Here is a 23,766-nt window from a genome sequence, read left to right as displayed (position 1 = left end):
GTGCCCTAGGGAGATGGGAGGACAGGGACGGCAGACAACGGTCCGCTGTGCCCTAGGGAGATGGGAGGTCAGGGACGGCAGACAACGGTCCGCTGTGCCCTGGAAATGGGAGGACAGGGACGGCAGACAACGGTCCGCTGTGCCTGGGGAAATGGGAGGACAGGGACGGCAGACAACGGTCCGCTGTGCCCTAGGGAGATGGGAGGTCAGGGACGGCAGACAACGGTCCGCTGTGCCCTGGGGAAATGGGAGGACAGGGACGGCAGACAACGGTCCGCTGTGCCCTAGGGAGATGGGAGGTCAGGGACGGCAGACAACGGTCCGCTGTGCCCTGGGGAAATGGGAGGACAGGGACGGCAGACAACGGTCCGCTGTGCCCTAGGGGATGGGAGGACAGGGACGGCAGACAACGGTCCGCTGTGCCCTGGGGGAATGGAAGGTCAGGACGGCAGACAACGGTCCGCTGTGCCCTAGGGTGATGGGAGGTCAGGGACGGCAGACAACGGTCCGCTGTGCCCTGGGGAAATGGGAGGACAGGGACGGCAGACAACGGTCCGCTGTGCCCTAGGTAGATGGGAGGACAGGGACGGCAGACAACGGTCCGCTGTGCCCTAGGGAGATGGAAGGTTAGGGACGTACGGCAGCCAACGGGCCGCTGTACCAGGGCAGGAGGTCGGGGACGTACGGCAGCCAACGGGCCGCTGTACCAGGAGCAGGAAGGTTTGTGAGCGGAATGCTGTGGTCTGGGGCTCGTCCGGCGTTTAAATACTCCCGCAAAGTGGAGGGGATGGAGTTGTGCCGCCGTCAGAGGCGGTGGAAATCGTCCCGATGCGCGGAAGATGGTGCGCCATCGGTACCTCCCTTATCTCCGCGGTCGGCTAGCGTTGCTGATAGCCGAGCGTCTTTCTTCAATATTATTAATTATTTAACAATATTTTCCGTCACAATTTTACTTTGTGACACCATCATCTGAGAAAACCCCGTGAAAGTGAGCTCTGTTCGAAATTAACAGAATGCTCAAGTATAGAGATTTAGAAGAAAACAACCATTTCATTTCATTGAAATCAACCACATATTGTGGTAATTATTCGTATTGAATGAAAAAGACTAAGAAATTGTCAAAAAACCACAGATTTTTCTTAATCAGATTAATCTGTGGTTTTTTGTCAATTTCTTAGTCTTTTTCATTCTACATCAGTATTTACTCATGAATTACCGGTAGCGTATTGTTAATGTTTTAAGATTTGAGAAGATAATATGAGAAACTTATTGGTTTTTCTCTCAATGATTGTAATGGATGGCTCAATTGCTTTTAAATAATTATAAAAATATCACAGTTTATTGACCGAACGTAGTGAGGTCTATGTTTTAACTCGGATTTTCTTTTCTCTGTATGTATGTAACGCAATTACGCGCCAAACGCATTGATAGAATTCAATGAGATTTGGCAGGAATATTCCTTTTCCAACTGCGCGTCGATGTATACACAAGGTTCTTTGAAATTTTGAATTTTAAGGATAATATGAAAAGAAAAGGAATTCCTCCATACTCTGATATCACTATATATACATATATATAATCTACTCTGGAGATAGGATTAATCAGACTATAGAATTATTCATAATCAATCAGCTGACAAGAGGATTACACAGATGTCTGGAAAAACCGTGTCAATTTCTATAAGGTCTACAGTTTCAATCAAAGACCTTAAAGAGATATGCATCTTTAAGGTCTTCATCTAGAGATATGCATCTGGTTATTTATGTTCAAAGGATCTCGAAAACGGCTCTAACAATTTTCACGAAATTTGGAACATATACCGTAATAGGTTTATGATATAAAAATTTGATTGCACTAGGTCTCATCCCTGAGAAAACTCACTGAAGTACATGAAAAGGTTAACAATATTTCATCCTTGGAAAAACAGATGATAATTTTGTCGTCTGTCGAAACAGAAGATGCGTGTGTGGGAGAGAGACAGAATTATTTCCAGTTGTGTAATCAATCAGCAAGAAATATTATCTAGAAATTTCAATAGACTTGATCAAAATAATGTGATTTGTTGACATGACATGATAATCATTCTTAACTAGAGTATATCATAGTTTTCAAAGTTATTCATTATTTGACAATTTTAAGTGATTAGTGAGTGTTATTTTCTTATTCAATTTATTTGTAAATAATCTAAATTAGACCTTCTTTGTTTTTAAATGTTTGGACTGAAAATTGAACCTGAATGGAAGTGTATGTAACATAGCCTACTTTCTGGACTTTTTATAGTATACATAAAAAATTAATGTATAAATAAAAATTCGGGGAAGAAACAGTTTTGGACTGTGCCTGTTAGTCCTTCCCCAATAATTTTAAAGAATTGTGTTCTGTTTATCAATAGTTTATAAATAAATAACGAGTGAAGCTCGGTGCCCCGATATTGGTATTATTATGCGTGCCCATCATTATCAATATTCTCACTTTTGAGAAAACTAATTCAATATGTTAGATTTCGTCTGCCGTCCATTCCTCACTTACCAGCTTTTTCTTAGCAGTCGCTCTGGCAGTGTTTGAATCTTGGCGCGCTTCCGCTGCCAACTTTATTTCGATCAGCTGACTTGCTGTTTGTTTTTATTTTTCGTCATTCTTTCTTAATTTATATCTTTAGAATACATTGCATATTTTTTAAAGGTTTTCGTTGATTATCCTAGTTAGGCTGTTTTCAGTTTTAAACTTTTATAGTTTGTTTTTACTTTCCTTGCCCTATTACCATAGGTAAGGAAAGTATTGCTTTCCAAAAAAAAATCAAGGTACCCCAATTTCTAAATTTCTATACGTTTCAAGGTCCCCTGAGTCCAAAAAAGTGGTGTGTGTAAAAAGTGTGTGTGTGTGTGTGTGTGTGTGTGTGTGTGTGTTGTGTGTGTGTGTGTGTGTGTGTGTGTGTGTGTGTGTGTGTGTGTGTATGAGTGTATGTGCGGCTGTGTACTCGATACCTCATCTCCCATTCAAAGGAATAACTTGAAATTTGGAACTTGAGGTCCCTACAATATAAGGATCCAACGTGAACAATTTTGATCAAATGCAATTTAGAATGGTGGCTAGAATGGAGAAAATGTTGTCAAAAAACGGGGTTTTTCGCGATTCTCTCGAGCACAGCTTCAACGATTTTGATTAAATTCATACCTAAAATAGTTATTGATAAGCTCTATCAACTGCCACAAGTCCCATATCTGTAAAAACTTCAGGAGCTCTGCCCCAACTATGCAAAGTTTGATTTTAGATTCCTAATTATCAGGCTTCAGATACAATTTAAACAAAAAATTTCGAAGTGGAAAAGATTGAGCATGAAAATCTCTACAATTAATGTTCAGCAACATTTTCACCTAAAATAGAAAATAAGCTCGAAATTCGAGAAAATGTGATTATCCAATTGCAAACTCTTGGCAACTGTTCATTCTATCAAATCATTCAATATGGAGAGATAGCAGAATTCGTATGTCTCCAGCGTTATTGTCCTGTCACCAGCTGGCTCAGATCTTTGTTTATAAGTAGACTTGAGATGCGCGGGAACACTAGTGTCAGGTGATCAATTTTCATAACGGCAAGGGAAGTTGTGTGAGTGTGCCACATCAGATTTTTTGGTTTTGCGTCGTACAATACTGCTATTACCCCCTTCTTCGTCTCTCAAAAAACTTGTTTTTTCGTTCATCTTCACTCCAACTCACTAGCTTCATGGAGGGATTATGTAGCCCTGCATTCTTAAAGTTTTGAAACTGTCTTTTGCACTCAACTTCGATCTTCAGATCACTTTTCAAATGTTATGAAGTGTCTACAATCAAGTCAACAATCAATCTTGAGTTTTAAACTTTGAAGTCTTAAATTTTCATAACTTTCGATTCAGTGCGTCGTAACTACATGTTTCATGTCTACTCAAGTGTTTTTCCAAGTTACTTTGAACTCAAGCTTTAATGAATTTCAATCAAATTGCATCTCTCAAACATTTGTTCTTGAAGTGTCAGAGATTCGATGTGTCTGACTTTGTCGTTTTCTGTACGAATGTAAAAGGGTCCGGTTTAGGCGCCTAACGCAAACGCCAATTCCAGACTCTTTCAAAACAGTCTTTCCTTGTCGCTGGCGTACGGTTTAGATGGATGAGATAGTCGCTGTTCACTCCTGTCAGGTTCTGGGTGTGTTGGAGGACTAAGGTGGCATGTACTCAATAGATTATTTATTAATTTTTGAGAAAACATAACAACAGGTCAATGTGATTTTTTGAGCGTGAGGTCTACTATAGTGAGGTCCACGTTATAATGACAGAACTTGACCAACTATGGTTTTGCTATCCTTGTCTATCATTTGACAAAGCCGGTGGTACTATCCTTTCTTAGGTCTACAATTATGTTTTTGACAGTGTATAATAATTTAATGTAGAGAATCAGGATAGCTTTTCATGTATGTATCTACTGCCATTATAACGTGGACCTCACTATAGTAGTATATATACCCATAGTGAGGTCCACATTATAATGGCAGTGTACAATTGACAATACTGTTGCTGTCCTTTTCTATCATACAACAAAACAGATAGCGCTATCTCTCTTTCACTTTGCAATGTTGTCCGTTTGTCAGGATATTTTATTTTTACTTTTGATAGTGACTACAAAAGTAGACAACAATTCTCAGCCGCCATTTTTTTCTTTATTCTATCAAAATATTTGAGTAGGCCTACACAAGTCGTATAATTGATTTAAAATGTATTTTTGAAACAATGAAATAGTTTTTAGACACTACCCTATGAGAAACACAAATTAAAATACCTGAAATGATATTTTAAAAGTTGATAACTAACCATCCTAGACTTCATGCATGCTTCAGTTAGCCTACACGTATAGGTTATAGTGAGGTCCACGTTGAAATGGCAGTGAAAAAAGATAGGAGAAAACGTTGCCAGGTCTCTCCATTTTACCACTGACTGTACACAGCTGTTACTTAATTCATCCCATTAAATTTAATCTAATAATAATTATCATTTCCTTGATAAAATAACCAATTTATTGTCAAATTGATCAAGAGAATATATTTTTTTATAATTCGATTCAAAAATTTGCTTTCATGACTGAGATCAGATTTTTACTTTTATACAAACCTGAAATGGCGGCTAATTTAAAAAGCTGTGATACAACAATCTGAATTTCAAAACAACAGAAATTGAGTTATTTGGTGGATATTCTATTCCAATTTCCTCTAAAAATAATAGAAAAGTAGAAATTCTATTCAAAAATAAGTAATTTCAATGGATTAATTCTGAAATAACTTTTCAATATTTTTTATACCGGTATGAGTAGGTCTAACCTATATGGGTAGGCTAACTTAAGCATGGATGAAGTCTAGGATGGTTAGTTATCAACTTTTAAAATGTCATTTCAGATATTTTAATAAGTGTTTCTCATAAGGTAATGTTTAAAAATTATTCAATTGTTTCAAAAATACATTTTAGATCAATTATACGACTTGTGCACTCAAGTATTTTGATAGAATGAAGAAAAAAATGGCGGCTGAAAATATGGTTAGTACAGTCACTGTCGAAAGTAAATATAAAATATTCTGGCAAATAGACATTGCAAAGCGAGAGAGAGATAGTGCTATCTGTTTTGTTGTATGATAGAAAAGGACAGCAACAGTATGGTCAATTTTGTACACTGCAATATTATAATGTGGACCTCACTATAGACCTACTCGTACCGGTATAAATAATATTGAAATGTTTTTTCAGAATTATTTCAATTGAAATTACTTATTTTTGAATAGGATTTATATCATTTTTAAAGGAAATTGGAATAGAATGTCTACCAAATAACTCAATTTCTGTTGTTTTGAAATTCAGATTGTTGTATCACAGCTTTTTAAATTAGCCGCCATTTCAGGTTTGTATGAAAATAAAAATCTGATCTCAGTTATGAAAGCAAATTTTCAAATCAAATTATTAAAAATATATTTTCTTTATTAAATTGATTATTTTATCAAGTAAATGATAATTATTATTAGATAAAATTTAATGGGATGAATTGAGTAACAGCTGTGTACACTCAGTAGCAAAATGGAGAAACTTGGCAACGTTTATCTCCTACATTCTTCATTCACTGCCATTATAACGTGGACCTCACTATATATAACAACACTGGTCCAAGGGTACGACGCACGTTCATTACGATGCAATTTCCTTCAGAGAGAAATCGTGCTAATGCATTCAACACAGCTGTTTGGAATTAAAATAAAACAGCTGATTGTACTTGTCGACTTTTGGTTGATTCTTGATTGCTGTTTACGTGTTAATCAGTTCTGCACTTCTGCAGTTCACCGTTCTGCATTCTGCTGTCTGCTCGCTTCACTGCATCATAACCTTTCTTGTAAACAGTTATAAAGGTTTTAAAGAGGTTTCAAATTTTGAAGAAATATAAATAATTTTCTTAAACAATATTTTAATCAAGAAGTTAGTGTATGTGAGAAAATGAGATTACAAACTCCGTTGTTTCAGAACCAAGACCTTTGAGATTTGTCGACTCTTTCGGTAAAAAAAGTTTTCATCACATTAATAGCTTATAATATAAATTGTAAAAAATGCATGCATACCAATCAATTTACCAGCCTATGTTTTTAATTTGTCTGATTGCGTCATTGGTAGTGTGTATTTTTCACATATATGAGGCACTACCGGCACCAGTAAAATTCTGTAAAATCGATAAACTAGAACCTTTTTATAACAGCTATTCTTAAATAAAAACTAATGTCATAATACAGGCATAAAAATTCACTTTTTCTTAAGAAGCGTTTATTATTAAAACCGGCGTTGTGTGTTTGCGGTCCGCGTGGCAGATGGTTTAAGCATCAACAGTCATCTCTGGCTTTCACAATATTAAGCTCGAGGACAATATTCTACTCTTGGTAATAATTTATAACGGACATATCTGGTATTTTTTACTTTTTTTTTAATTTTCACCATTTCTCTTTAAACACCCCAAAAAAATCTTCTGTGACAAATGTCAACTCACTGTTTAACACTATAAACTCCAATGCGAAAGGAAAAACTAATCTCACCAAACCCTACTATTGCGTGGGGACGTACAAATCACCGCCGCCTCAAAAAAATGAAGAAAAGGTTCTTGAAGTTTGTTTGTTATCAATTAAATTACAGAATGAAGAGATCTATTTATTTTCCTTGTATAGATCGCCTTCTTGTGAGGTTAAGCCATTCATAGAAAACTTGGTTAAGATACTGTCAAAACTATCCATTAACAGGAATAAAATAATTTTAGGGGATTTTAATATAAACACAGCCGAGGTGACAAATGAGAGCAGTTTACTCAGAGACATGCTACTATCTTATAATTGACCGAGCGAAGTGAGGTCTAAGATTCAAGTCGACGGTTTGGCATTTCTCTTAATGTTCAAATGTTTATATGTTTTTATGTTGCGCATTTACGGCGAAACGCGGTAATAGATTTTCATGAAATTGGACAGGTATGTTCCTTTTCAAATTGCGCGTCAACGTATATACAAGGTTTTTGGAAATTTTGCATTTCAAGGATAATATAAAAGGAAAAAGGAGCCTCCTTCATACGCCAATATTACCGTAAAAATCAGACTATAGAATTATTCATCATAAATCAGCTGTCTAGTGGACTATAATACTAACTACCCGTTCAAAAACATCAAACATCTTGAAAATGTATCTTTCCATCAACGTTAGTAGACAGTTGACTATAATACTACCAGTTCAAAAACATCGAACATTTTGAAAATTGTATATTTCCATCAACGTTGTAGACAGTTGCAGCCAGACCTGATAACAGCGCTCACACTCACATTCCGGGACGACACGTCACGGTACGATAGGACAGAAAGCTCTATATTTATTTAGGATTTTTCCTAGACATTTTAAATTGATAAATTATTCATCAATTTTTGAGAAAACATAACAACAGGTCAATGTAACTTACTGAGCGCGAGGTCTACTGTTCACAGAACTACTAGTTTTAATTTTATGTATTCATAGCTTTACCAGAGAAATAATACACTCTGAAACAATTATTGATAATAATGCAACCTATTTGAATAAAGATTTTTATAGGGCTGAAGATGTAAAAACATATAATTATATCTGATCATCACTCCCCAATAATAGAAATATTTAGCGAGGAAGTTGATAGGTGTCAGGGTAATCCCCATCCAAACACCCTTCACGTATTTCAGAGATTATAATGAACATAATGTGAATGCTTTTCATGAACTGCTGAAAAAAGAATCTTGGGATGATGTATCGGTCTTGTAATGTTGATGAAATGTATGAATCATTCTTAAAAATATTAACCTCTCACAAAAATCAGGCGTTCCCGCTAAAAAGAAAGAAAGTATCACAGCTTAAACAGAATAAATGGATGAATAATGATGTAAAAACCGCTAGGGACATGGAATATTATAAATAATGATGTGGGTAATAGAGCTAATAATAGAAGAAGTAAACCTATAATCAAAATCAAAACAGAGGTTTCAGAAGTTAAAGACCCAGTGAGAATAGCCAACGTCTTCAATGATCATTATGTATCTGTGGTTGAAGAAATACGGAAAGGCAGGGGAAAACAGAGGTTTGTATTTTGTAGGAACAAATCAACTAATTCATTAAACTCAATATACTTGACATCAGTATCCGTAGATGAGATTCTGCAGGTTATAAGAACACTCAAAAACAAAAAGTCAGAAGGTCATGATGGATTCTTTAATTGGTTAGTAAAGAAATGTGACACTTTTATTTGTACATCTCTTGCCTTTATCATAAACAAATCTTTCGTGATGGGTGTATTCCCAAGAAACTTGAAAATTGTAAAAGTTATTCCACTGTTTAAAAGTAAGGAGAGCGATAACATAGAGAACTATAGACCGGTGTCAATTATATCCACATTCTCAAAAATATTTGAAAAAGTATTAGAAAATAGAATTGTGTCTTTCTTTAATAAGTACAAACTTCTTAGTGTTGACCAGCATGGATTCATAAGAAGAAAATCCACAGAAACAGCAGTTGTTACCTTTGTGAATAGAATTATTGATAATTTGGATAAGAAAAAACATTCAGCTGCCACTTTTGTTGACCTCAGCAAGGCATTTGATACAGTTGAACTTACTATTCCTTCAAATAAATTGGAAAATATTGGCATTAGAGGGCTTGCACTGGTCCGCTTCTTTTTAACATCTACATAAATGATATAAAGGGCAGTGGATTAGGAGTTAATATTACTTTATATGCGGATGACACTTGCATCCTAAATGCTGAGAATGACTGTGAGCGGCTGGAGATTGATGCTTATGTGTATCAGTCAATAACATTATTTGTCAGTGGTTCAACAGCATCAATCTGCATCTTAATGTTAGTAAAACTGTTAGAATGACCTTTTCAAATAGTGTATGTTGTATTGGTTTATTGCTGGATGATGAGTTCGTTTCAGAGGTTGAAGTGTTTAAATTTATAGGTATTCATCTAGATTCTAGTCTCAACTGGCAATCTCATGTGGATCATACTTGTTCTAAACTAAGTTCAGTGATTTTTATTTTAAGAACACTATCCCGCTATTGTACTTTCAATATACTGAAATGCATATATTTTGCTTTATTTGATGTCATCTAAAATATGGAGTAACAGTTTGGGGCAATTCTTCTGAAAGAAATGTAAGAAAAATATTTACTTTACAAAAAAACTGACGAGATATCAGTCCTGCCGAGATTATTTTAAAACTGAAAGTATTCTCACATTTCCATCATTGTTCATATACAAGACTATCCTTAGCACCGTTGATAATAATTTTCTACCCACTAATAGCAATTTCTACAGTCATAGAACAAGAACTGCATTCACCTAATGTTAACTCAGCGATAGCAAAGAAATAGTTATTTGTATATCTAGAGTGAAAAGTAGGACTTTTTCTCCCTGTGGGAAAAAGTTTGAAGCCCGAGGCGAAGTCGAGGGCAGCAATTTTCCTGAGGGAGAAAAAGTATTTTTCGCTCGTGATGTACACAACATTTTTCCTCCATCTACATTTTTTTATAGAAACTGCAAATAAAATCATTCTTATCAATAACTTACGTATTGGTGACAATGATTCCTAACAACATAACCTAAATCTAAAACCTAAAAACTGGTCGTCTGATTGGCACTGCCGATTGCGCTATCTATCGGCAAAAGTTGTAACAATTATATCAGCTGAGCAACTACCAAAAATGGCTGACTCCAGATCATGCGGTTCAGATTTGAATTGCAGATCAAAAATATTTGTTGACTGGTATTTTGAATAGAATAAAATATTTTAAAAATTGTATAAATTTTTATCGTCTACTAACATTAAGAATATAATAATTATCATACAAACATATATTTCATGAGTTAATAAAATTTCTGGTTGTGGTATTGAATTCAGTTGACTCAATGACAGACACCTCTATTATGCTTTCTCATCTGAGCTTAGACCTTCTAACCTATTACAATGTAAGTTCAAAATAGAGATGCTCCCCATGTTATTTAAATGGAGTCACTTTTACTCCCTAGGGAGTTTTTCTGTTTTTTACTACCGAAAGCGAAAAAGTGTCACTTTAGTATTAGGTTTCAGGGAGTAAAGTAAGTACTTTAGACAGTAGGTGGAGGAAAAATCCATTTTATCAAGGAATAATATTTTACAATAGGCTCCCAAATGAAATAAAATCTATAAAAACAAATAAAAATGTATTTAAAGCCCAATCAAAGAAATATTTATTGAATGGTGGCTTCTATTCCATAAAGGAATAAATGGATAATTAGTGGATACATTTCAATAATATTGTGTACTTATAAAATTAATAGCTGTGGTTGTTAACTTATTGTACTTTTGTGTTTTGTACTTTGTGACATTGATCATTTTCATGTATTTTATTTGTTTTTGTAATTGACGTTTGCCATATCTGTAATTGTACAGCTTTTTATGCAATAAAAATATTTATTATTATTAAATAGTGGATGCCCTAATTGCGCTCCCCACAATTGTCATATCTTCTCTTAAACTGGAACTCAACCAGTTAGGCAGGGAAGTCGGCCTTTTTCACACCAAATCTAGGTATATGGTCACTTCTATTTGATAACTAGTAGGCCTACTTCACTTTTTGGCCAAATTGCACTGTTCCCTACACATTTTACACGTAAAACTTTTAAAAATATTGTGTTTTAACATAAAATCTAAAACTTCCTCATCTTTGAACCTCGTTCTCCCTGAATATTTTACTCTACAACCAACACAATCCATTTTGAAATAACTAGGTACAAAAGTTTTAAACAAACTTTGTTGATTAAAATATAAACTACAATCTCTTTTTCTTTATAAAGAGCAACCATAATTACAGAATGGTCTATTGTGCATTTATAATACAAATTATTCTAATTTTTTACTTTCTTTGCCCTATTACCATAGGGAAGGAAAGTATTGCTTTCCGAAAAAAATTAAGGTACCCCAATTTCTAAATTTCTATACGTTTCAAGGTCCCCTGAGTCCAAAAAAGTGGTTTTTGGGTATTGGTCTGTGTGTGTGTGTGTGTGTGTGTGTGTGTGTGTTGTGTGTGTGTGTGTGTGTTTGTGTGTGTGTCTGTATATGAGTGTATGTGCGTCTGTGTACACGATATCTCATCTCCCAATTAACGGAATGACTTGAAATTTGGAACTTGAGGTGCTTACAATATAAGGATCCGACCCGAACAATTTCGATCTAATCCAATTAAAGATGGCGGCTAAAATGGCGAAAATGTTGTCAAAAACAGGGTTTTTCGCGATTTTCTCGAAAACGGCTCCAACGATTTTGATCAAATTTATACCTTAAATAGTCATTGATAAGTTCTATCAACTGCCATAAGTCCCATATCTGTACAAATTTCAGGAGCTCCGCCTCATCTATGCAAAGTGTGATTGTAGATTCCCAATTATCAGGCTTCAGATACAATTTAAACAAAAAAATTTCAGTGGAAAAGATTGAGCATAAAAATCTCTACAATTAATGTTCAGCAACATTTTCACCTAAAATTGAGAATAAGCTCGAAACTCGAGAATATGTGTTTATTCAATAATGCAAACTGTTGGCAACTGTTGATTCTATTAAATCATTCACTATGAAGAGATAGCAGACTTTGTGTGTCTCCAGCGTTATTGTCATGTCACCAGCTGGCAGATATTCGAATAGTGTACTTGTGATGCACGTGCACACTAGCGTCAGGTGATAAATTTTCATAACCGCAAGGAAAGTTGTGTGAGTGTGCCACACCAGATTTTTATAATTTTGATCTAGGCAACCCTATGATTGTACTGTCAGTTTAGTGATGATATGAGAAAAAAATTCTGGAAAACATAAACAAAACCAAACATAGCCTTGACCTAAAGAACGTTAATCTTAGAATTTATATAAATATAATTTAAATGCAAAGAAAAATTGTTGTTTCAAGTTGAACAAAATATCATCACATAATCAAATCCATAAGTTTTGTAAGGAATAGAGTATGTTCATCTTTTTAAATACCTGATGTGTTCGTTGTAAACTGGTACCGTACTCTTCAAAGAAGGAGATCGATCCTAATAAATGAGCAAATTTAAGGCCAGTTTCAAGATTTTCTATATTTGGCAAGTTTATCAAATTAGTGATGTCAATATATTCAGCTGTCAAGGTATTTCGAAAGTAATGCAATCTTCCAACCTCACCATTATGGGTTTTTTCAGATGAGATAAACTACAGGATCAGTGGTTGAAGTAAGTACTTGGAGTGATGGAAAACAAGCAGCCAATTCTATTGCTTTATGTGATTTGATCAAGGCGTTTGACTGAATCTCGCATGACATAATTCAATTCAATTTAATTTTTCTTCCGTCTGTGACCAGTGTATATACTGGATAGACATTGTCGATTTATAAAACTCAAAAGTTCAAATATTTACAGTTATCTCAAGATCGCCGATCAAAGAGACTGACAAAGTTTACAATCTCCTCCTCATTCAAGGAATAGAGAGGGAGGTTAATCAGTTTCTCTTGGAGCACTTTCTTGAGCACTTTTTCTTCCAACTCTCGCACCTGCAGTGGAAGTTAATTGAAAAATTTCAATGCGTGCATTGGATAGCAGGTGTGCAGCGTAGGGAAGGTTAATGTTGTCTCTCCTTCGAGTTGAGTGATTGTGGATCTGGCCTCTTGCAAGGAGTGTGTGAAGTTGGCCTTTCAGAAGCACAAGGGAGCTGAACACATATTGACTGAAGACAGTAAGTATTCCCAGCTTCCTGAACAGTGGGCGACAATGCTTCAAGTATTGTGGAGATGTTATGATGAATTTCTTCTGTAGAAGGAGAATCCTCTGGCATCCACTTGCATGACCCCAAAGTGCAATTCCTTAGTTGATATGGCTATGAAACAGACCGTGGTATGCAGTAGCAAGGTAGTTCTTTGGAACATGACTCCTCAATTTCTGCATCAGATATGTCACTTTGGAAAGTCGGTTACATATCATATCGATGTGCTGGTCCCATGTTGGTGATGAGTCTACCAAGAATCCAAGGAGCTCAACCTCAGACCCACCAAATTGAGGCAGACCAAGCCTCAGGAAGCACAGAACATTTTGCGTCTTCTCTCCATTCATACACAGTCTGCTCTAAACCATGAGCTTGCCTCCTCCAGTAATTCAGCAGACCTCAGCACAGCCAATTGAGGATCTTCATCCTGTGCAATGAGAGCTATGTCGTCAGCAAACAGCAGGGCTTTTCCATCCATACTAAGGTCATTTATGAAGATGAGGAACAGCAAAGGGGCAAGGATTGATCCCTGTGGCACTCCATACATGACCTGATTTGTGATATTTTGTGATAATCAACCATTGAACATTTTAAAACACTTTGTGTGAAACCATTTCGCGAAGAAACCTTCACAAAATAGCCCATTTTCACTTTCTTTCAACAATTTAGAACATGACCCCCAGTTTGAAACAGTCTCACTGTCGGCCATCTTGATTTTAACCCTCAACTTACTGTTGGGTATGATGAAGAGGTGTGGGATATGTGGGATAATATGTTTCTCTGAGAATCATTAAGTAGTACCTCTTCAATAGTAGACAGGTGACATCAGTGAATGGTGCCAAACCACAGTCAAAAGAGGTGATCTATGGTGTTTCACAAGGATTGATTGATTCCTGTTCCTCTGCTGTTCCTTGTATCCATCAACGACTTCAGTGTGCATGGGAGGGCCTTATTGTTTGATGATGACACCACTCTACTGGCCTAGCATGAGAACCCAAGACTGATGTTGCCCAGTCAAATCCACTTGTAGAGGAGACTAGCCAGTGGTTTAAATCAAATAAACTGTGCTTGAATGAGGGGGAAACACGGAACATGGTGTCTACCTTTAGGCTTTTTCTGCAGGCTCGTGGTGAGGCAGAGGTCAAACTCTTGGGTTTTGTGATGGACCTCACTCTGTCGTGAGAGCAACATTTTGGCTTGCTGTGCAATCGACTGGCCAGGGTGACATTTTTGATGCGGAAACTGAAGCGATATGTGCCTGCCAACTACTTGATTTTAGCCTACCATGAGCTGTTCTATAGTCATATACTTACTTGTTTCTTGATTTCATACTTGTGGGTTTAGTCAAAATCTAAGTTCTTCCCTCTTAATTCTTCGCTCTTCCAATTGCTATCCACAAAACAACTCTCCAGTGAGAAACCGATTTCACAAGAATTCAAAGCATCTGGCCCAGCTGCTACGTGGCAAACATAGCAATATTTGTCATTGTTTTTTGTCATGTTTGTCTGCTTAAAATGTTTCCACAAATTTCCGCGGTTTTTGTGTCGAGAAATCCATCTTTCAACAACCCAAATCGGTTGAACAGACAGGTCAGAAAACACTTTAGACCGATAAAAGATGGAATAGTACTATGGGGCCATGCAGGGCGCTATAAAGGATTCTCCTCCTACAGAAGAAAGTTCTCAGTGACATGACGTCATCGCATTACCTGGAGCACTGCTGGCCAATTTTCAAACGTTTGGTAATCTGCCAGTCCACAGTTAGTGCATGTAGGCCTATAGCTTGCTTCTGCTGTTATGGGGAGTGAGATTCACAGAGTGGAGTGAGTGAAGATGCAGCATCAGGAGACGAGTCAACATCGACCTGCCCTAGGCTGCTCAACACTGTCCTAATAAAATGCAAAATAAGAACTAATTAAAATGCATTTTATCGAGGACAAATTGATTGGGCACTGCTGCTTCAATCGGAGCTATACCTTGGAGTATAGATAATTTTTATTTTTCATAAAACAAACTTTTATGACTGGAGTTGCTTCAATCAATTCATCCTATTCTATCAAGACTAATTTTGTTTGTATATCCGACATCGCGAAAACTGCTTAAACAGTTTCGATTAAATTTTAATAATTCATTATGATAAATGGAGGGTATTTTTAAAACTTCAGAAGTGTCTGTTGTGGAATCTATTTGCAAAGAATGAGGAAATTCGGCCAAAATATAACTTGGATGAAAGAAAGGGGTTATTTATTAGAACGGCCAAATAGCTGTTGTTGCTTTTCCTAATGTAAAAATATCTTCCATAGAAGTAAGGCGCTTTTCCCATGAATCAATTATTCCCAAACATTGATTCTTTATTCTAAAAATATTAGAGAATATGCATAATAGTTCGTTGACTGTCAGTATTCCTCATTAATAGCATCAATGCTCCCCATTAAAACAATGCTGACACATTGATGTGAATCTTACTATAATTTGGTTACTTTAGATCAGATGAAGATAATAATGTTGATGATCGCTACTGTTTCAATTTCAATCATGTTTGACATTTTTGCTTTTGATGCCAGCTGTTATTATTTTGTGAAATAAGCTCTCATTGAATCTATATATATATATATATATATATATATATATATATATATATATATAAAAGCGAGATGGCACTCACTCACTGACTGACTGACTCACTCACTCACTCACTCACTCGCAGTACTAAAAATCTACCGGACCAAAAACGTTCAAATTTGGTAGGTATGTTCAGTTGGCCCTTTAGAGGCGCACTAAGAAATCTTTTGGCAACATTTTAACTCTAAGGCTAGTTACACACACATCGATTTTTGGTCGTACGATATTTTGTCGTCACTATGAATTCTATGAGATTAAACGGAACTTGGCAAACATCATATGTTTGAAATCATCTGTTCAATCTAATAGAATTTATAAGGACGGTAAAATATCGTACGACCAAAAATCGATGTGTATGTAACTAGCCTGAGGGTTGTTCTTAAGGGTTTAAAGTTCGTCTTTTAGCATGTATATTCTTCTTTTCCCAATCTCTTAATTATAATTGAAATTTCCATATCATATGTTACTATAGAACTATAATCTAGATAGAGTACCTCTTCGAAACAGTTGTTAACTGGCAACTAAATTAATAATTTTGTCAGGTTGGCATTAAGTTGAGTTGACTTTGTTAGGTTGGCACCAAGTTGAAAATTTAAATGCATTTATCGCGGAAAAATTGATTGGGCACTGCTACTTCAATCCTGCGAATATTATTACTAGCCGTCAGGCTCGCTTCGCTCGCCATATCCGTTTAGCCAGACGTTTAGTCTGGCCCCCGACTAACATATGATAAAAATGCTCAAATGAAAAATGCAGGCGAGCGAAGCGAGCCTGCTGATTTCATTCTTGGTCGATCCAGTCGGGGGTCCAGGGGGCGGAGCCCCCTGGCTAGACGGACATGGCGAGCGAAGCGAGCCTGACGGCTAGTGAAATCATAATCATTGAAGTCAATTATACCATAGAGAAACAATAGCGTAATTGTTTCATGCTATTGTTTCTCTATTATTATACTAAGAAAGCAATTTCTGTTTGAATATGTGTGTTTGTGGATATGTATGTATGTCGGATGGATCTCGAAACGGCTCTAAAGATTTTTATTAAATCAGGAATATAGTGGGTTTGTGACAGAAAACATTATTTTGGAACAGGTCTTAACTCTGGGTAAATTCGCTTAAGTTCCTTGAGAGAGGATTATTGGTCCCTCAAGTAGCAGCTGATCAGAAAAGAGTTTCCATAATCTGTTGAAAACTTGAGAGAGTGTGTGCGAATGAAAACGATTACAATATATGTAGTTGAATCAACAAATTTGGCGACCTAATTAATTTAAAACATTACAGTATTCATGGAGCATCTGGAAGAATAGATTCAGAAAGTGACCGGATTATAGCAAACGAAATTTAAAATCGATCTCTCCAAACATATGGTAGTTGAATGTAATGTTTATTGTGAGGTGATAGAAATGGGACTAATTTCTTCAGCTTCTGTTGTATTGGTTCCTCTGTCACTCTATGTTTGTTGTACGCAGCCATGGCCTTGAGAGAACCAGTTGCACTGTCTGTTAATTCATTATCATATTCATTCGTGGACTAAATACCACGAGAACTAATGAGAGAAGCCTTCTATTTAAAAAAAAAACCCTGCTCTGATTAATTTTCATGAAATTCAATCCTGATTGAAATTGAACAGGCTTTTGTGCTACTGGGCTGATATTTTCATGTTTCAATATCAGCTAAAAACTAAATAAAAAAACATAATATTCCATCAGCTGCCCCTATTTCCTTCCATGATGTCATTACATGACACAAGAAAAACCTATTGATATTGATAGATCAAAATACTAAAGTTGTCAATCCTATTATATTAAGAGAGCAATATTTCTGTATATGGTTATATGGTTATGTATGTCCAACGGATCTCGAAAACAGCTCTAACGATTTTCACAAAATTTGGAACATAGTAGGTTTATGATATAAAAAATCGATTGCACTAGGTCTCATCCCTGGGAAACTCACTGAAGGACATGAAAAGGATGATAATTATTCATTCTTGGAAAAACAGATAATTTCGTTGTCTGTTGATAACAGAAGATGTGAGTGCCTTTATAATAGGAGAGAGATATAATTATGTCCAGCTGTTGAATCTAGAAATTTTAATCAACTTGATCAAAATAATCTGATTTGTTGACATGACATGGTATATATATCATCCTAAATTAGAGTAATTTTCATCATAATTTTCAAAGTTAATCATTATTTTACAGTTTCAAGTGATTAGTGAGTGTTTTTTGTTATTCAATTTGGTCTGTAAACAATCTAAATCAGAACTTTTCTGTTTTCAAATGTTTGGATTAAAATTGGATCTGAATTCAAGTGTATGGAACATAACCTACTTTTTGGACTATTTATAGTGTATAAATCAAAATTCGGGGAAGAAACAGTCTTGGGCTGTGACGGTTAGTCCTTCCCCAATCATTCTAAATAATTGTGTTCTGTTTATCAATGAATAAACAACAAGCAAAGCTCGGTGCCCCTATATTTTAGATAGAAATTAAATTGAATCATATGTTAGTTTGCATCCAAATTTTCATCCCTAAGCTTTTGGTTTCAAGCTAAGATCAAAGAAAGAAATCATATAATGGAAGTCAAAAGTGATTGAATAAACTCTATTCAGATTTATGCAAATTCATACCACTTAAATATTTATGATAGTAAAGTTTAGGACATGAGGAATCAGCTACAATAAATGTTATACTAACTAAGTTATTATGAATAGACTCTTTTGTATAAATGGACTTCCATGAAAGAAAGAATCAGTGGATTGGCTGCTTTCACACTTTTGAATAAGTGAAACAAAAATTAAGTGTCATGCTATGCCAAAAATTTTAGAATAGCAAGAGATTCATGGATACAAGAGTCATAAAATTCCGAATCAACTTAATTTGGAATTTAATCTTCAATTGCATCAAGCAAAAGCAAAAATAACATGATCACTGCTGATTTGATAACTGTCAATGGGAAATATCAATTGCCAATGAATAAATTCGAGGTCGACTCTTAAGCCCCGCCCAATATTCTACAAAATTCTCTGCAATTGGACTACTATTCTACAGAGCAGTTCCAACACATCAATGATTATTCAAATGATTTGACTCAATAATTCTCATGTCAAGTTGTGGCCTAACCTCAAAAACGATTATAACAATTTTGTTAGAATTTAGATTATAAATGTTTCACAAAAATAATCTTATCTTTTAATTCCCGTAGCGAAGCACAGGTGCCCTGCTAGTGCTTACATAAGATAAACCCCCTTCAAGGATACATTCATCTGAGAGTGGTTCAGTAGCTCAGATGAGAGCGAACTGGACTGGTAGATGAAATATTGACAAGGATGATAAGGTTGGGGCTCAAATCCATTCACAGTCTCTTTTTTTGGCTGAGAATTTTCAACATCAATGAAAATTATTTATGTAATTTTGAAATAAATATTTAAAACTGATAAATGAATTATTAAAATTTAAAAAAATATAAAAAATGAAAAATTTAAAACAAAAACTTTAAAAATTGGAAATTCAAAATTTTTTAAATTTGAAACTAAAATTTTCAAACTTTAAAAATATGAAAAAAATTCTAAAATTTGAAAATTGAAAATTTAAAGATCCAACAACTTTTATATTTAGGAATAAACCAATTTTTTATTGAATTATCAACTTAGGAATTAATTAAATTTGTTATTCATTTACAAAATTATACAGACAAACATTTGATAGACTTCAGGACATTCTACCCATAATAACTCACTTTTCATATTCAATGGTAACTGTAGGAAAAATTTAATGTGAAATACATGTGCAAAGTTCCTTTGCTGCACTCAAGAAACCATTCCGCACTCGCCTACGGCTCGTACTAGTTGCACAAATAACTATTTCAGTGAGCAAATAAAAAAATTAATAATTGACATAAAAATATTCTATAAATCAATTATATTCACAGATTGTTGGAAACGATTTAGCAACTAGCTATCTGCTATGTTTCATCCTCAGTTTTATGTAAAATCTTGTCCTGAATAAATTTGTCTCCTATTCAAGCTTATTCCCTATCTATTATGTTGCAGGTTTTTATTTCGGTAGTCATATGACATGATCCAACAATGCTCAGAAGCAGGAAAAATAAACTAGCAGAAACAGTAAAAGAATTTGACACATTCAATAAGCTTCCGGAATCATTTGTAGAATCTTCTAGAGTTGGCGGCACATGTATGTATCTTAGCTCAATGTTTCCTTCCATTGTGTAAGAATATTCATAATCAATTTTTTATTGAGTTAGGCTAGCTTCACACACATTCGGTTTCATTCGGTTCGGTTCGTTGCCGAAAACGAATGAGACTTTCATACATATCAGGCTCTAATTCGTACGGTTCTAATTAGGTATTTTCTTCTCAAACACAGCTGTGTTTGGATTTCCACAATATTATTCATGTTGGTATTTAAATATAACAGCTGGTGTTCAAATAGTAGGATGTGATTTCTTGAGCTACAAAATTTTCAAATTGAAACTCTTTGAATAGTTTTTAATTATGTTAATTTTGGACGTTCAGAGTGATTTTTTTTAAATTGGAAATTTGTTTCTTGTTTTGACACATGGCACATAACTTTCATCTCTTCTCTCCATCAATGAAATCATGTAATTTATTTTTATTGGAAAAATAAATAAAATAAAAATTCTCCCTGAGTTTATATTTATCATCATATTTCTTTATCAAACTATTCATTGAGAAAAAAGTGCTCCAGTGCACTATCTAAAATGAATTGACCATATAATTCTGACATAGAAGATTTTGAAACAGATAATCTCGATATCAGGTTAAAATAAAAACAAAAAACCGAGCGTGTGTGAAAGACTTTGTTTTTGTTTCCTGTTTCCTAGCAACGAATTCAAATATGATAAAACCTATTCGAGTCGAGGGGGCGTTCGGTGTTATGCGGTTGCTATTCGGAACCGAATTCAAACCGAATTACTGTTTCACACTTTTATCGGAATCAACCGAAAGCGAAACGAACCGAACAGAACCGAATGTATGTGAAAGTGGCCTCTCGCTAGCAACGAATTTAAACCTGATGGAATTTATTAGTGTCAAGTGGACGTTCGGTTGTATGCGGTTTCTATTCGGTACCGAATTCAAACCGAATTACCGTTTCACACTTATCGGAATTTGCCGAAAACGAAACGAACCGAACCAAATGTGTGTAAAACTAGCCTAAAGAAATTTTGTTCACATAACAGTAATTCAAGAAGCTTCTGAAATCATTTGCAGAATCTTCAAGCGTTGGAGGCATTTTAATCATATTTATGCATGCATTTAAATGTATGTGTCTTAACTTTATTTTCTTATTTTTATGAGAATATTCCTTTGAGTGAAGAAGTTGGAGATATATATATACCAAACATCGGTGTAATTCAATATTTTTCCCACAGTTACGTTGAAAAGTGGCCATTGCTGCACTGATTACAGAACGCAAAGAATCACTTTTCCGCTCTAGTGCGGGAAAAAATTTTCCTGCACTCCAAATTTGCAACATGGCAACGCAAAATAGTTAGTAGGTTATATGGAGCACCAGTGCGGCAAAATCAAAATTAAGTTGGTAACTGTGACAGGTGCACTTTATAAGAATCTTAATGGGGTGGACAACAGTGGATGACAGCAGTTGACAGCACATAGCCACCATTCAAACACACATAGGCCTACTACATTCTATTTTATTTATTAATAATAAAATTACACAGATTTACATTTGATGGATTTCAGGCAATTTTACCCATAATTACCCACTTTTCATATTCAATGGTAACTGTAGGAAAAACTTAATGTGAAATACGTGCGCAAAGTTCCTCTGCTGCACTCAAGAAACGTTTCTTTCGGTGCAGCAAACTGTCACTTTGCGCACTAGTTGCACAAATAACTATTGAAGTATGGACGTCAAAACAATTTTGAATAAATTATTTCTAACTATCAATATTGCTTCTTCCAGTTTTATTCTTGTATTATTAATGCTAATGCTATATAGCAGTGTATTCAATTATGAAAAATTGCATACCATAATATGTCGTAAGCCTATAACGAATTCAATGTGTAAAAACAAACATTCTCTTCTGTTCTTTCACACTTGAAAATGACTTGGATATTTCAAACATTTTGTGTGGGAATAGAATAAATGTTGAAAGGGTACTTTGATTTTCAATTGTTATGTAAATACAAAGTAGCCCTAAACAAGAAAATGAACACATAAAATATACAGAAAACATTGATTTGAAAAATTGAGTTTTCACTGAATAGTAATTCTTACATTCGTTTCGGTTCCCATAAACTCAATATCATTTCTTCATATTAACCTTAAATTTCTTCTTGTTGTTGTGCTTTGTGCTGGATATACATATTGAATGAAATCAGTGGTTTTTCAATCTCAATAGTTTTTATTCGGAATAGTAAATCATTTCATTCTTTATTAATAAGAATAAGGGATTTACGAATAATTTTCTATTTTTAACCCACATTCTAATCTTAATTTCACCAAGATTTTTGCCATTGTTCACCTTATTCTCGACTTATTAGTTTTTTTTTTCAGTTACTTTGATCATGCTGACTGACGCTGACGTTGTTTTTTTCAGTTACTTTGATCACGCTGACGTTAATAACATGGCTCGTCTACTCGGAAATTCGTTACTATTTTGATAACAGATTTATTTTCAAGTTCTCACCCGACACGGATTATGATGGAAAAATCAAATTGAATATTGATATCACTGTTGCAATGCCTTGTCAAAGTAAGTATAATAATTCTCCTCTACAAACTCCTAATCATAGCAGACTTTATAGAGTGATTTCTATTTTTCTGTCTATAACTTGACTAAAAAAAATAGATTTCTATTTCAAAAAACCATTTATTTATTATTCGGCTTCTTTAGGTACCTGTACTGGATATGTGTTCACTCATTGCTAGTATCTTGAACTAAAAAATAAAATTTAATTTTTTGCCTAGATTGAAAATTTAGATATCCAAGTAAACAACACATTTCATAGAAATACTTTCTGTACAATTCATTCATAATGTGAATTTTTCACATGTAATTATCTCGCGACCATCTGAGTTTGAAACATGAGAGTCAAAAGACTCAAAAGAGTAGCACTCTTTCATTGTGCTATTTTTACAGCTATGTAGAATCTAAACAACAACTAGAAGAACTATAGGACATGGACTAGGTATTTGGACTTCTCTCAAGTAAATTGTACTAATGTAACTCTAATATCAATTATTTTTACAATTTTTTGCAATTTTTCTTCACAGGAGACAGCATTCTTATTGTTGTTTCGTATTTCAGATGTTGGTGCCGATATTCTTGATTCAACAAACCAGAACGTGATGATGTTTGGTAATTTAGAAGAGGAAAACACGTGGTTCGAATTGAGTTTAGAACAGAGGAGGCATTTCGATAATGTTCGGCATTTCAACATGTACCTCAGGGAACAGTTCCACGCTATCCAAGATCTGCTCTGGAAATCTCGACAGGTGCAATACTATGGTGATCCTCCAACAAGGTTAGTTTACCTGAATCATGTAAATTAACCTGTAATCAAATCAAATCTATTTTATTTCACAAAAAGCATAATACAATAATCACTAATAAATACAATGTGTAATCAAGTAAAGTAACGTGTTTTTTTTAAAGCCGCATTTGACTACATAAGCTCAATAAATTAAAAAATGGGGTTTTAATAATTATTGCCTTGGTACCCCCTTATTCGTATTTTTCTCCAGTAATCCCTCGATCTCTCCAACCTCCTGCGACGCTCCTCATCAGAAATCACCATCGCCCGTCATCGGGTAGGTTCCC

The 23,766-nt window shown here is 35.0% G+C and overlaps 2 protein-coding genes across 4 annotated transcripts in view; one reads left to right on the top strand and one right to left on the bottom strand.

Annotated features, from left to right (window-relative positions):
• Positions 1-4,865, bottom strand: part of LOC111050378 (porphobilinogen deaminase-like) — a 50,150-nt gene extending 45,285 nt beyond the window's left edge. Inside the window, exon 1 of the mRNA XM_039423765.1 lies at positions 4,809-4,865. Coding sequence (XP_039279699.1) covers positions 4,809-4,855 — 47 coding nt within the window. The 5' untranslated portion in view covers positions 4,856-4,865. The remainder of the gene's footprint in view (positions 1-4,808) is intronic.
• A 1,417-nt stretch (positions 4,866-6,282) lies between these two features.
• LOC111050376 (endoplasmic reticulum-Golgi intermediate compartment protein 2) overlaps positions 6,283-23,766 on the top strand; it is a 43,476-nt gene continuing 25,992 nt past the window's right edge. Inside the window, exons 1-5 of one of the 3 annotated variants that reach the window (XM_022336692.2) lie at positions 6,310-6,559; positions 12,764-12,793; positions 19,991-20,132; positions 22,543-22,698; positions 23,254-23,470. In XM_022336692.2, coding sequence (XP_022192384.1) covers positions 20,027-20,132; positions 22,543-22,698; positions 23,254-23,470 — 479 coding nt within the window. In that variant the 5' untranslated portion in view covers positions 6,310-6,559; positions 12,764-12,793; positions 19,991-20,026. Of the gene's footprint in view, positions 6,560-12,763; positions 13,293-19,990; positions 20,133-22,542; positions 22,699-23,253; positions 23,471-23,766 lie in introns of all 3 variants that reach the window. The other 2 variants (XM_039423766.1, XM_022336691.2) reach the window with 2 other exon arrangements.

The sequence above is a fragment of the Nilaparvata lugens genome, chromosome 3, assembly GCF_014356525.2.
Source record: "Nilaparvata lugens isolate BPH chromosome 3, ASM1435652v1, whole genome shotgun sequence".
In the NCBI taxonomy this organism is placed as follows: domain Eukaryota; kingdom Metazoa; phylum Arthropoda; class Insecta; order Hemiptera; family Delphacidae; genus Nilaparvata; species Nilaparvata lugens.
Note: the sequence above shows the minus strand (reverse complement) of the source record. Positions and strands in the feature narration are given on the sequence as shown.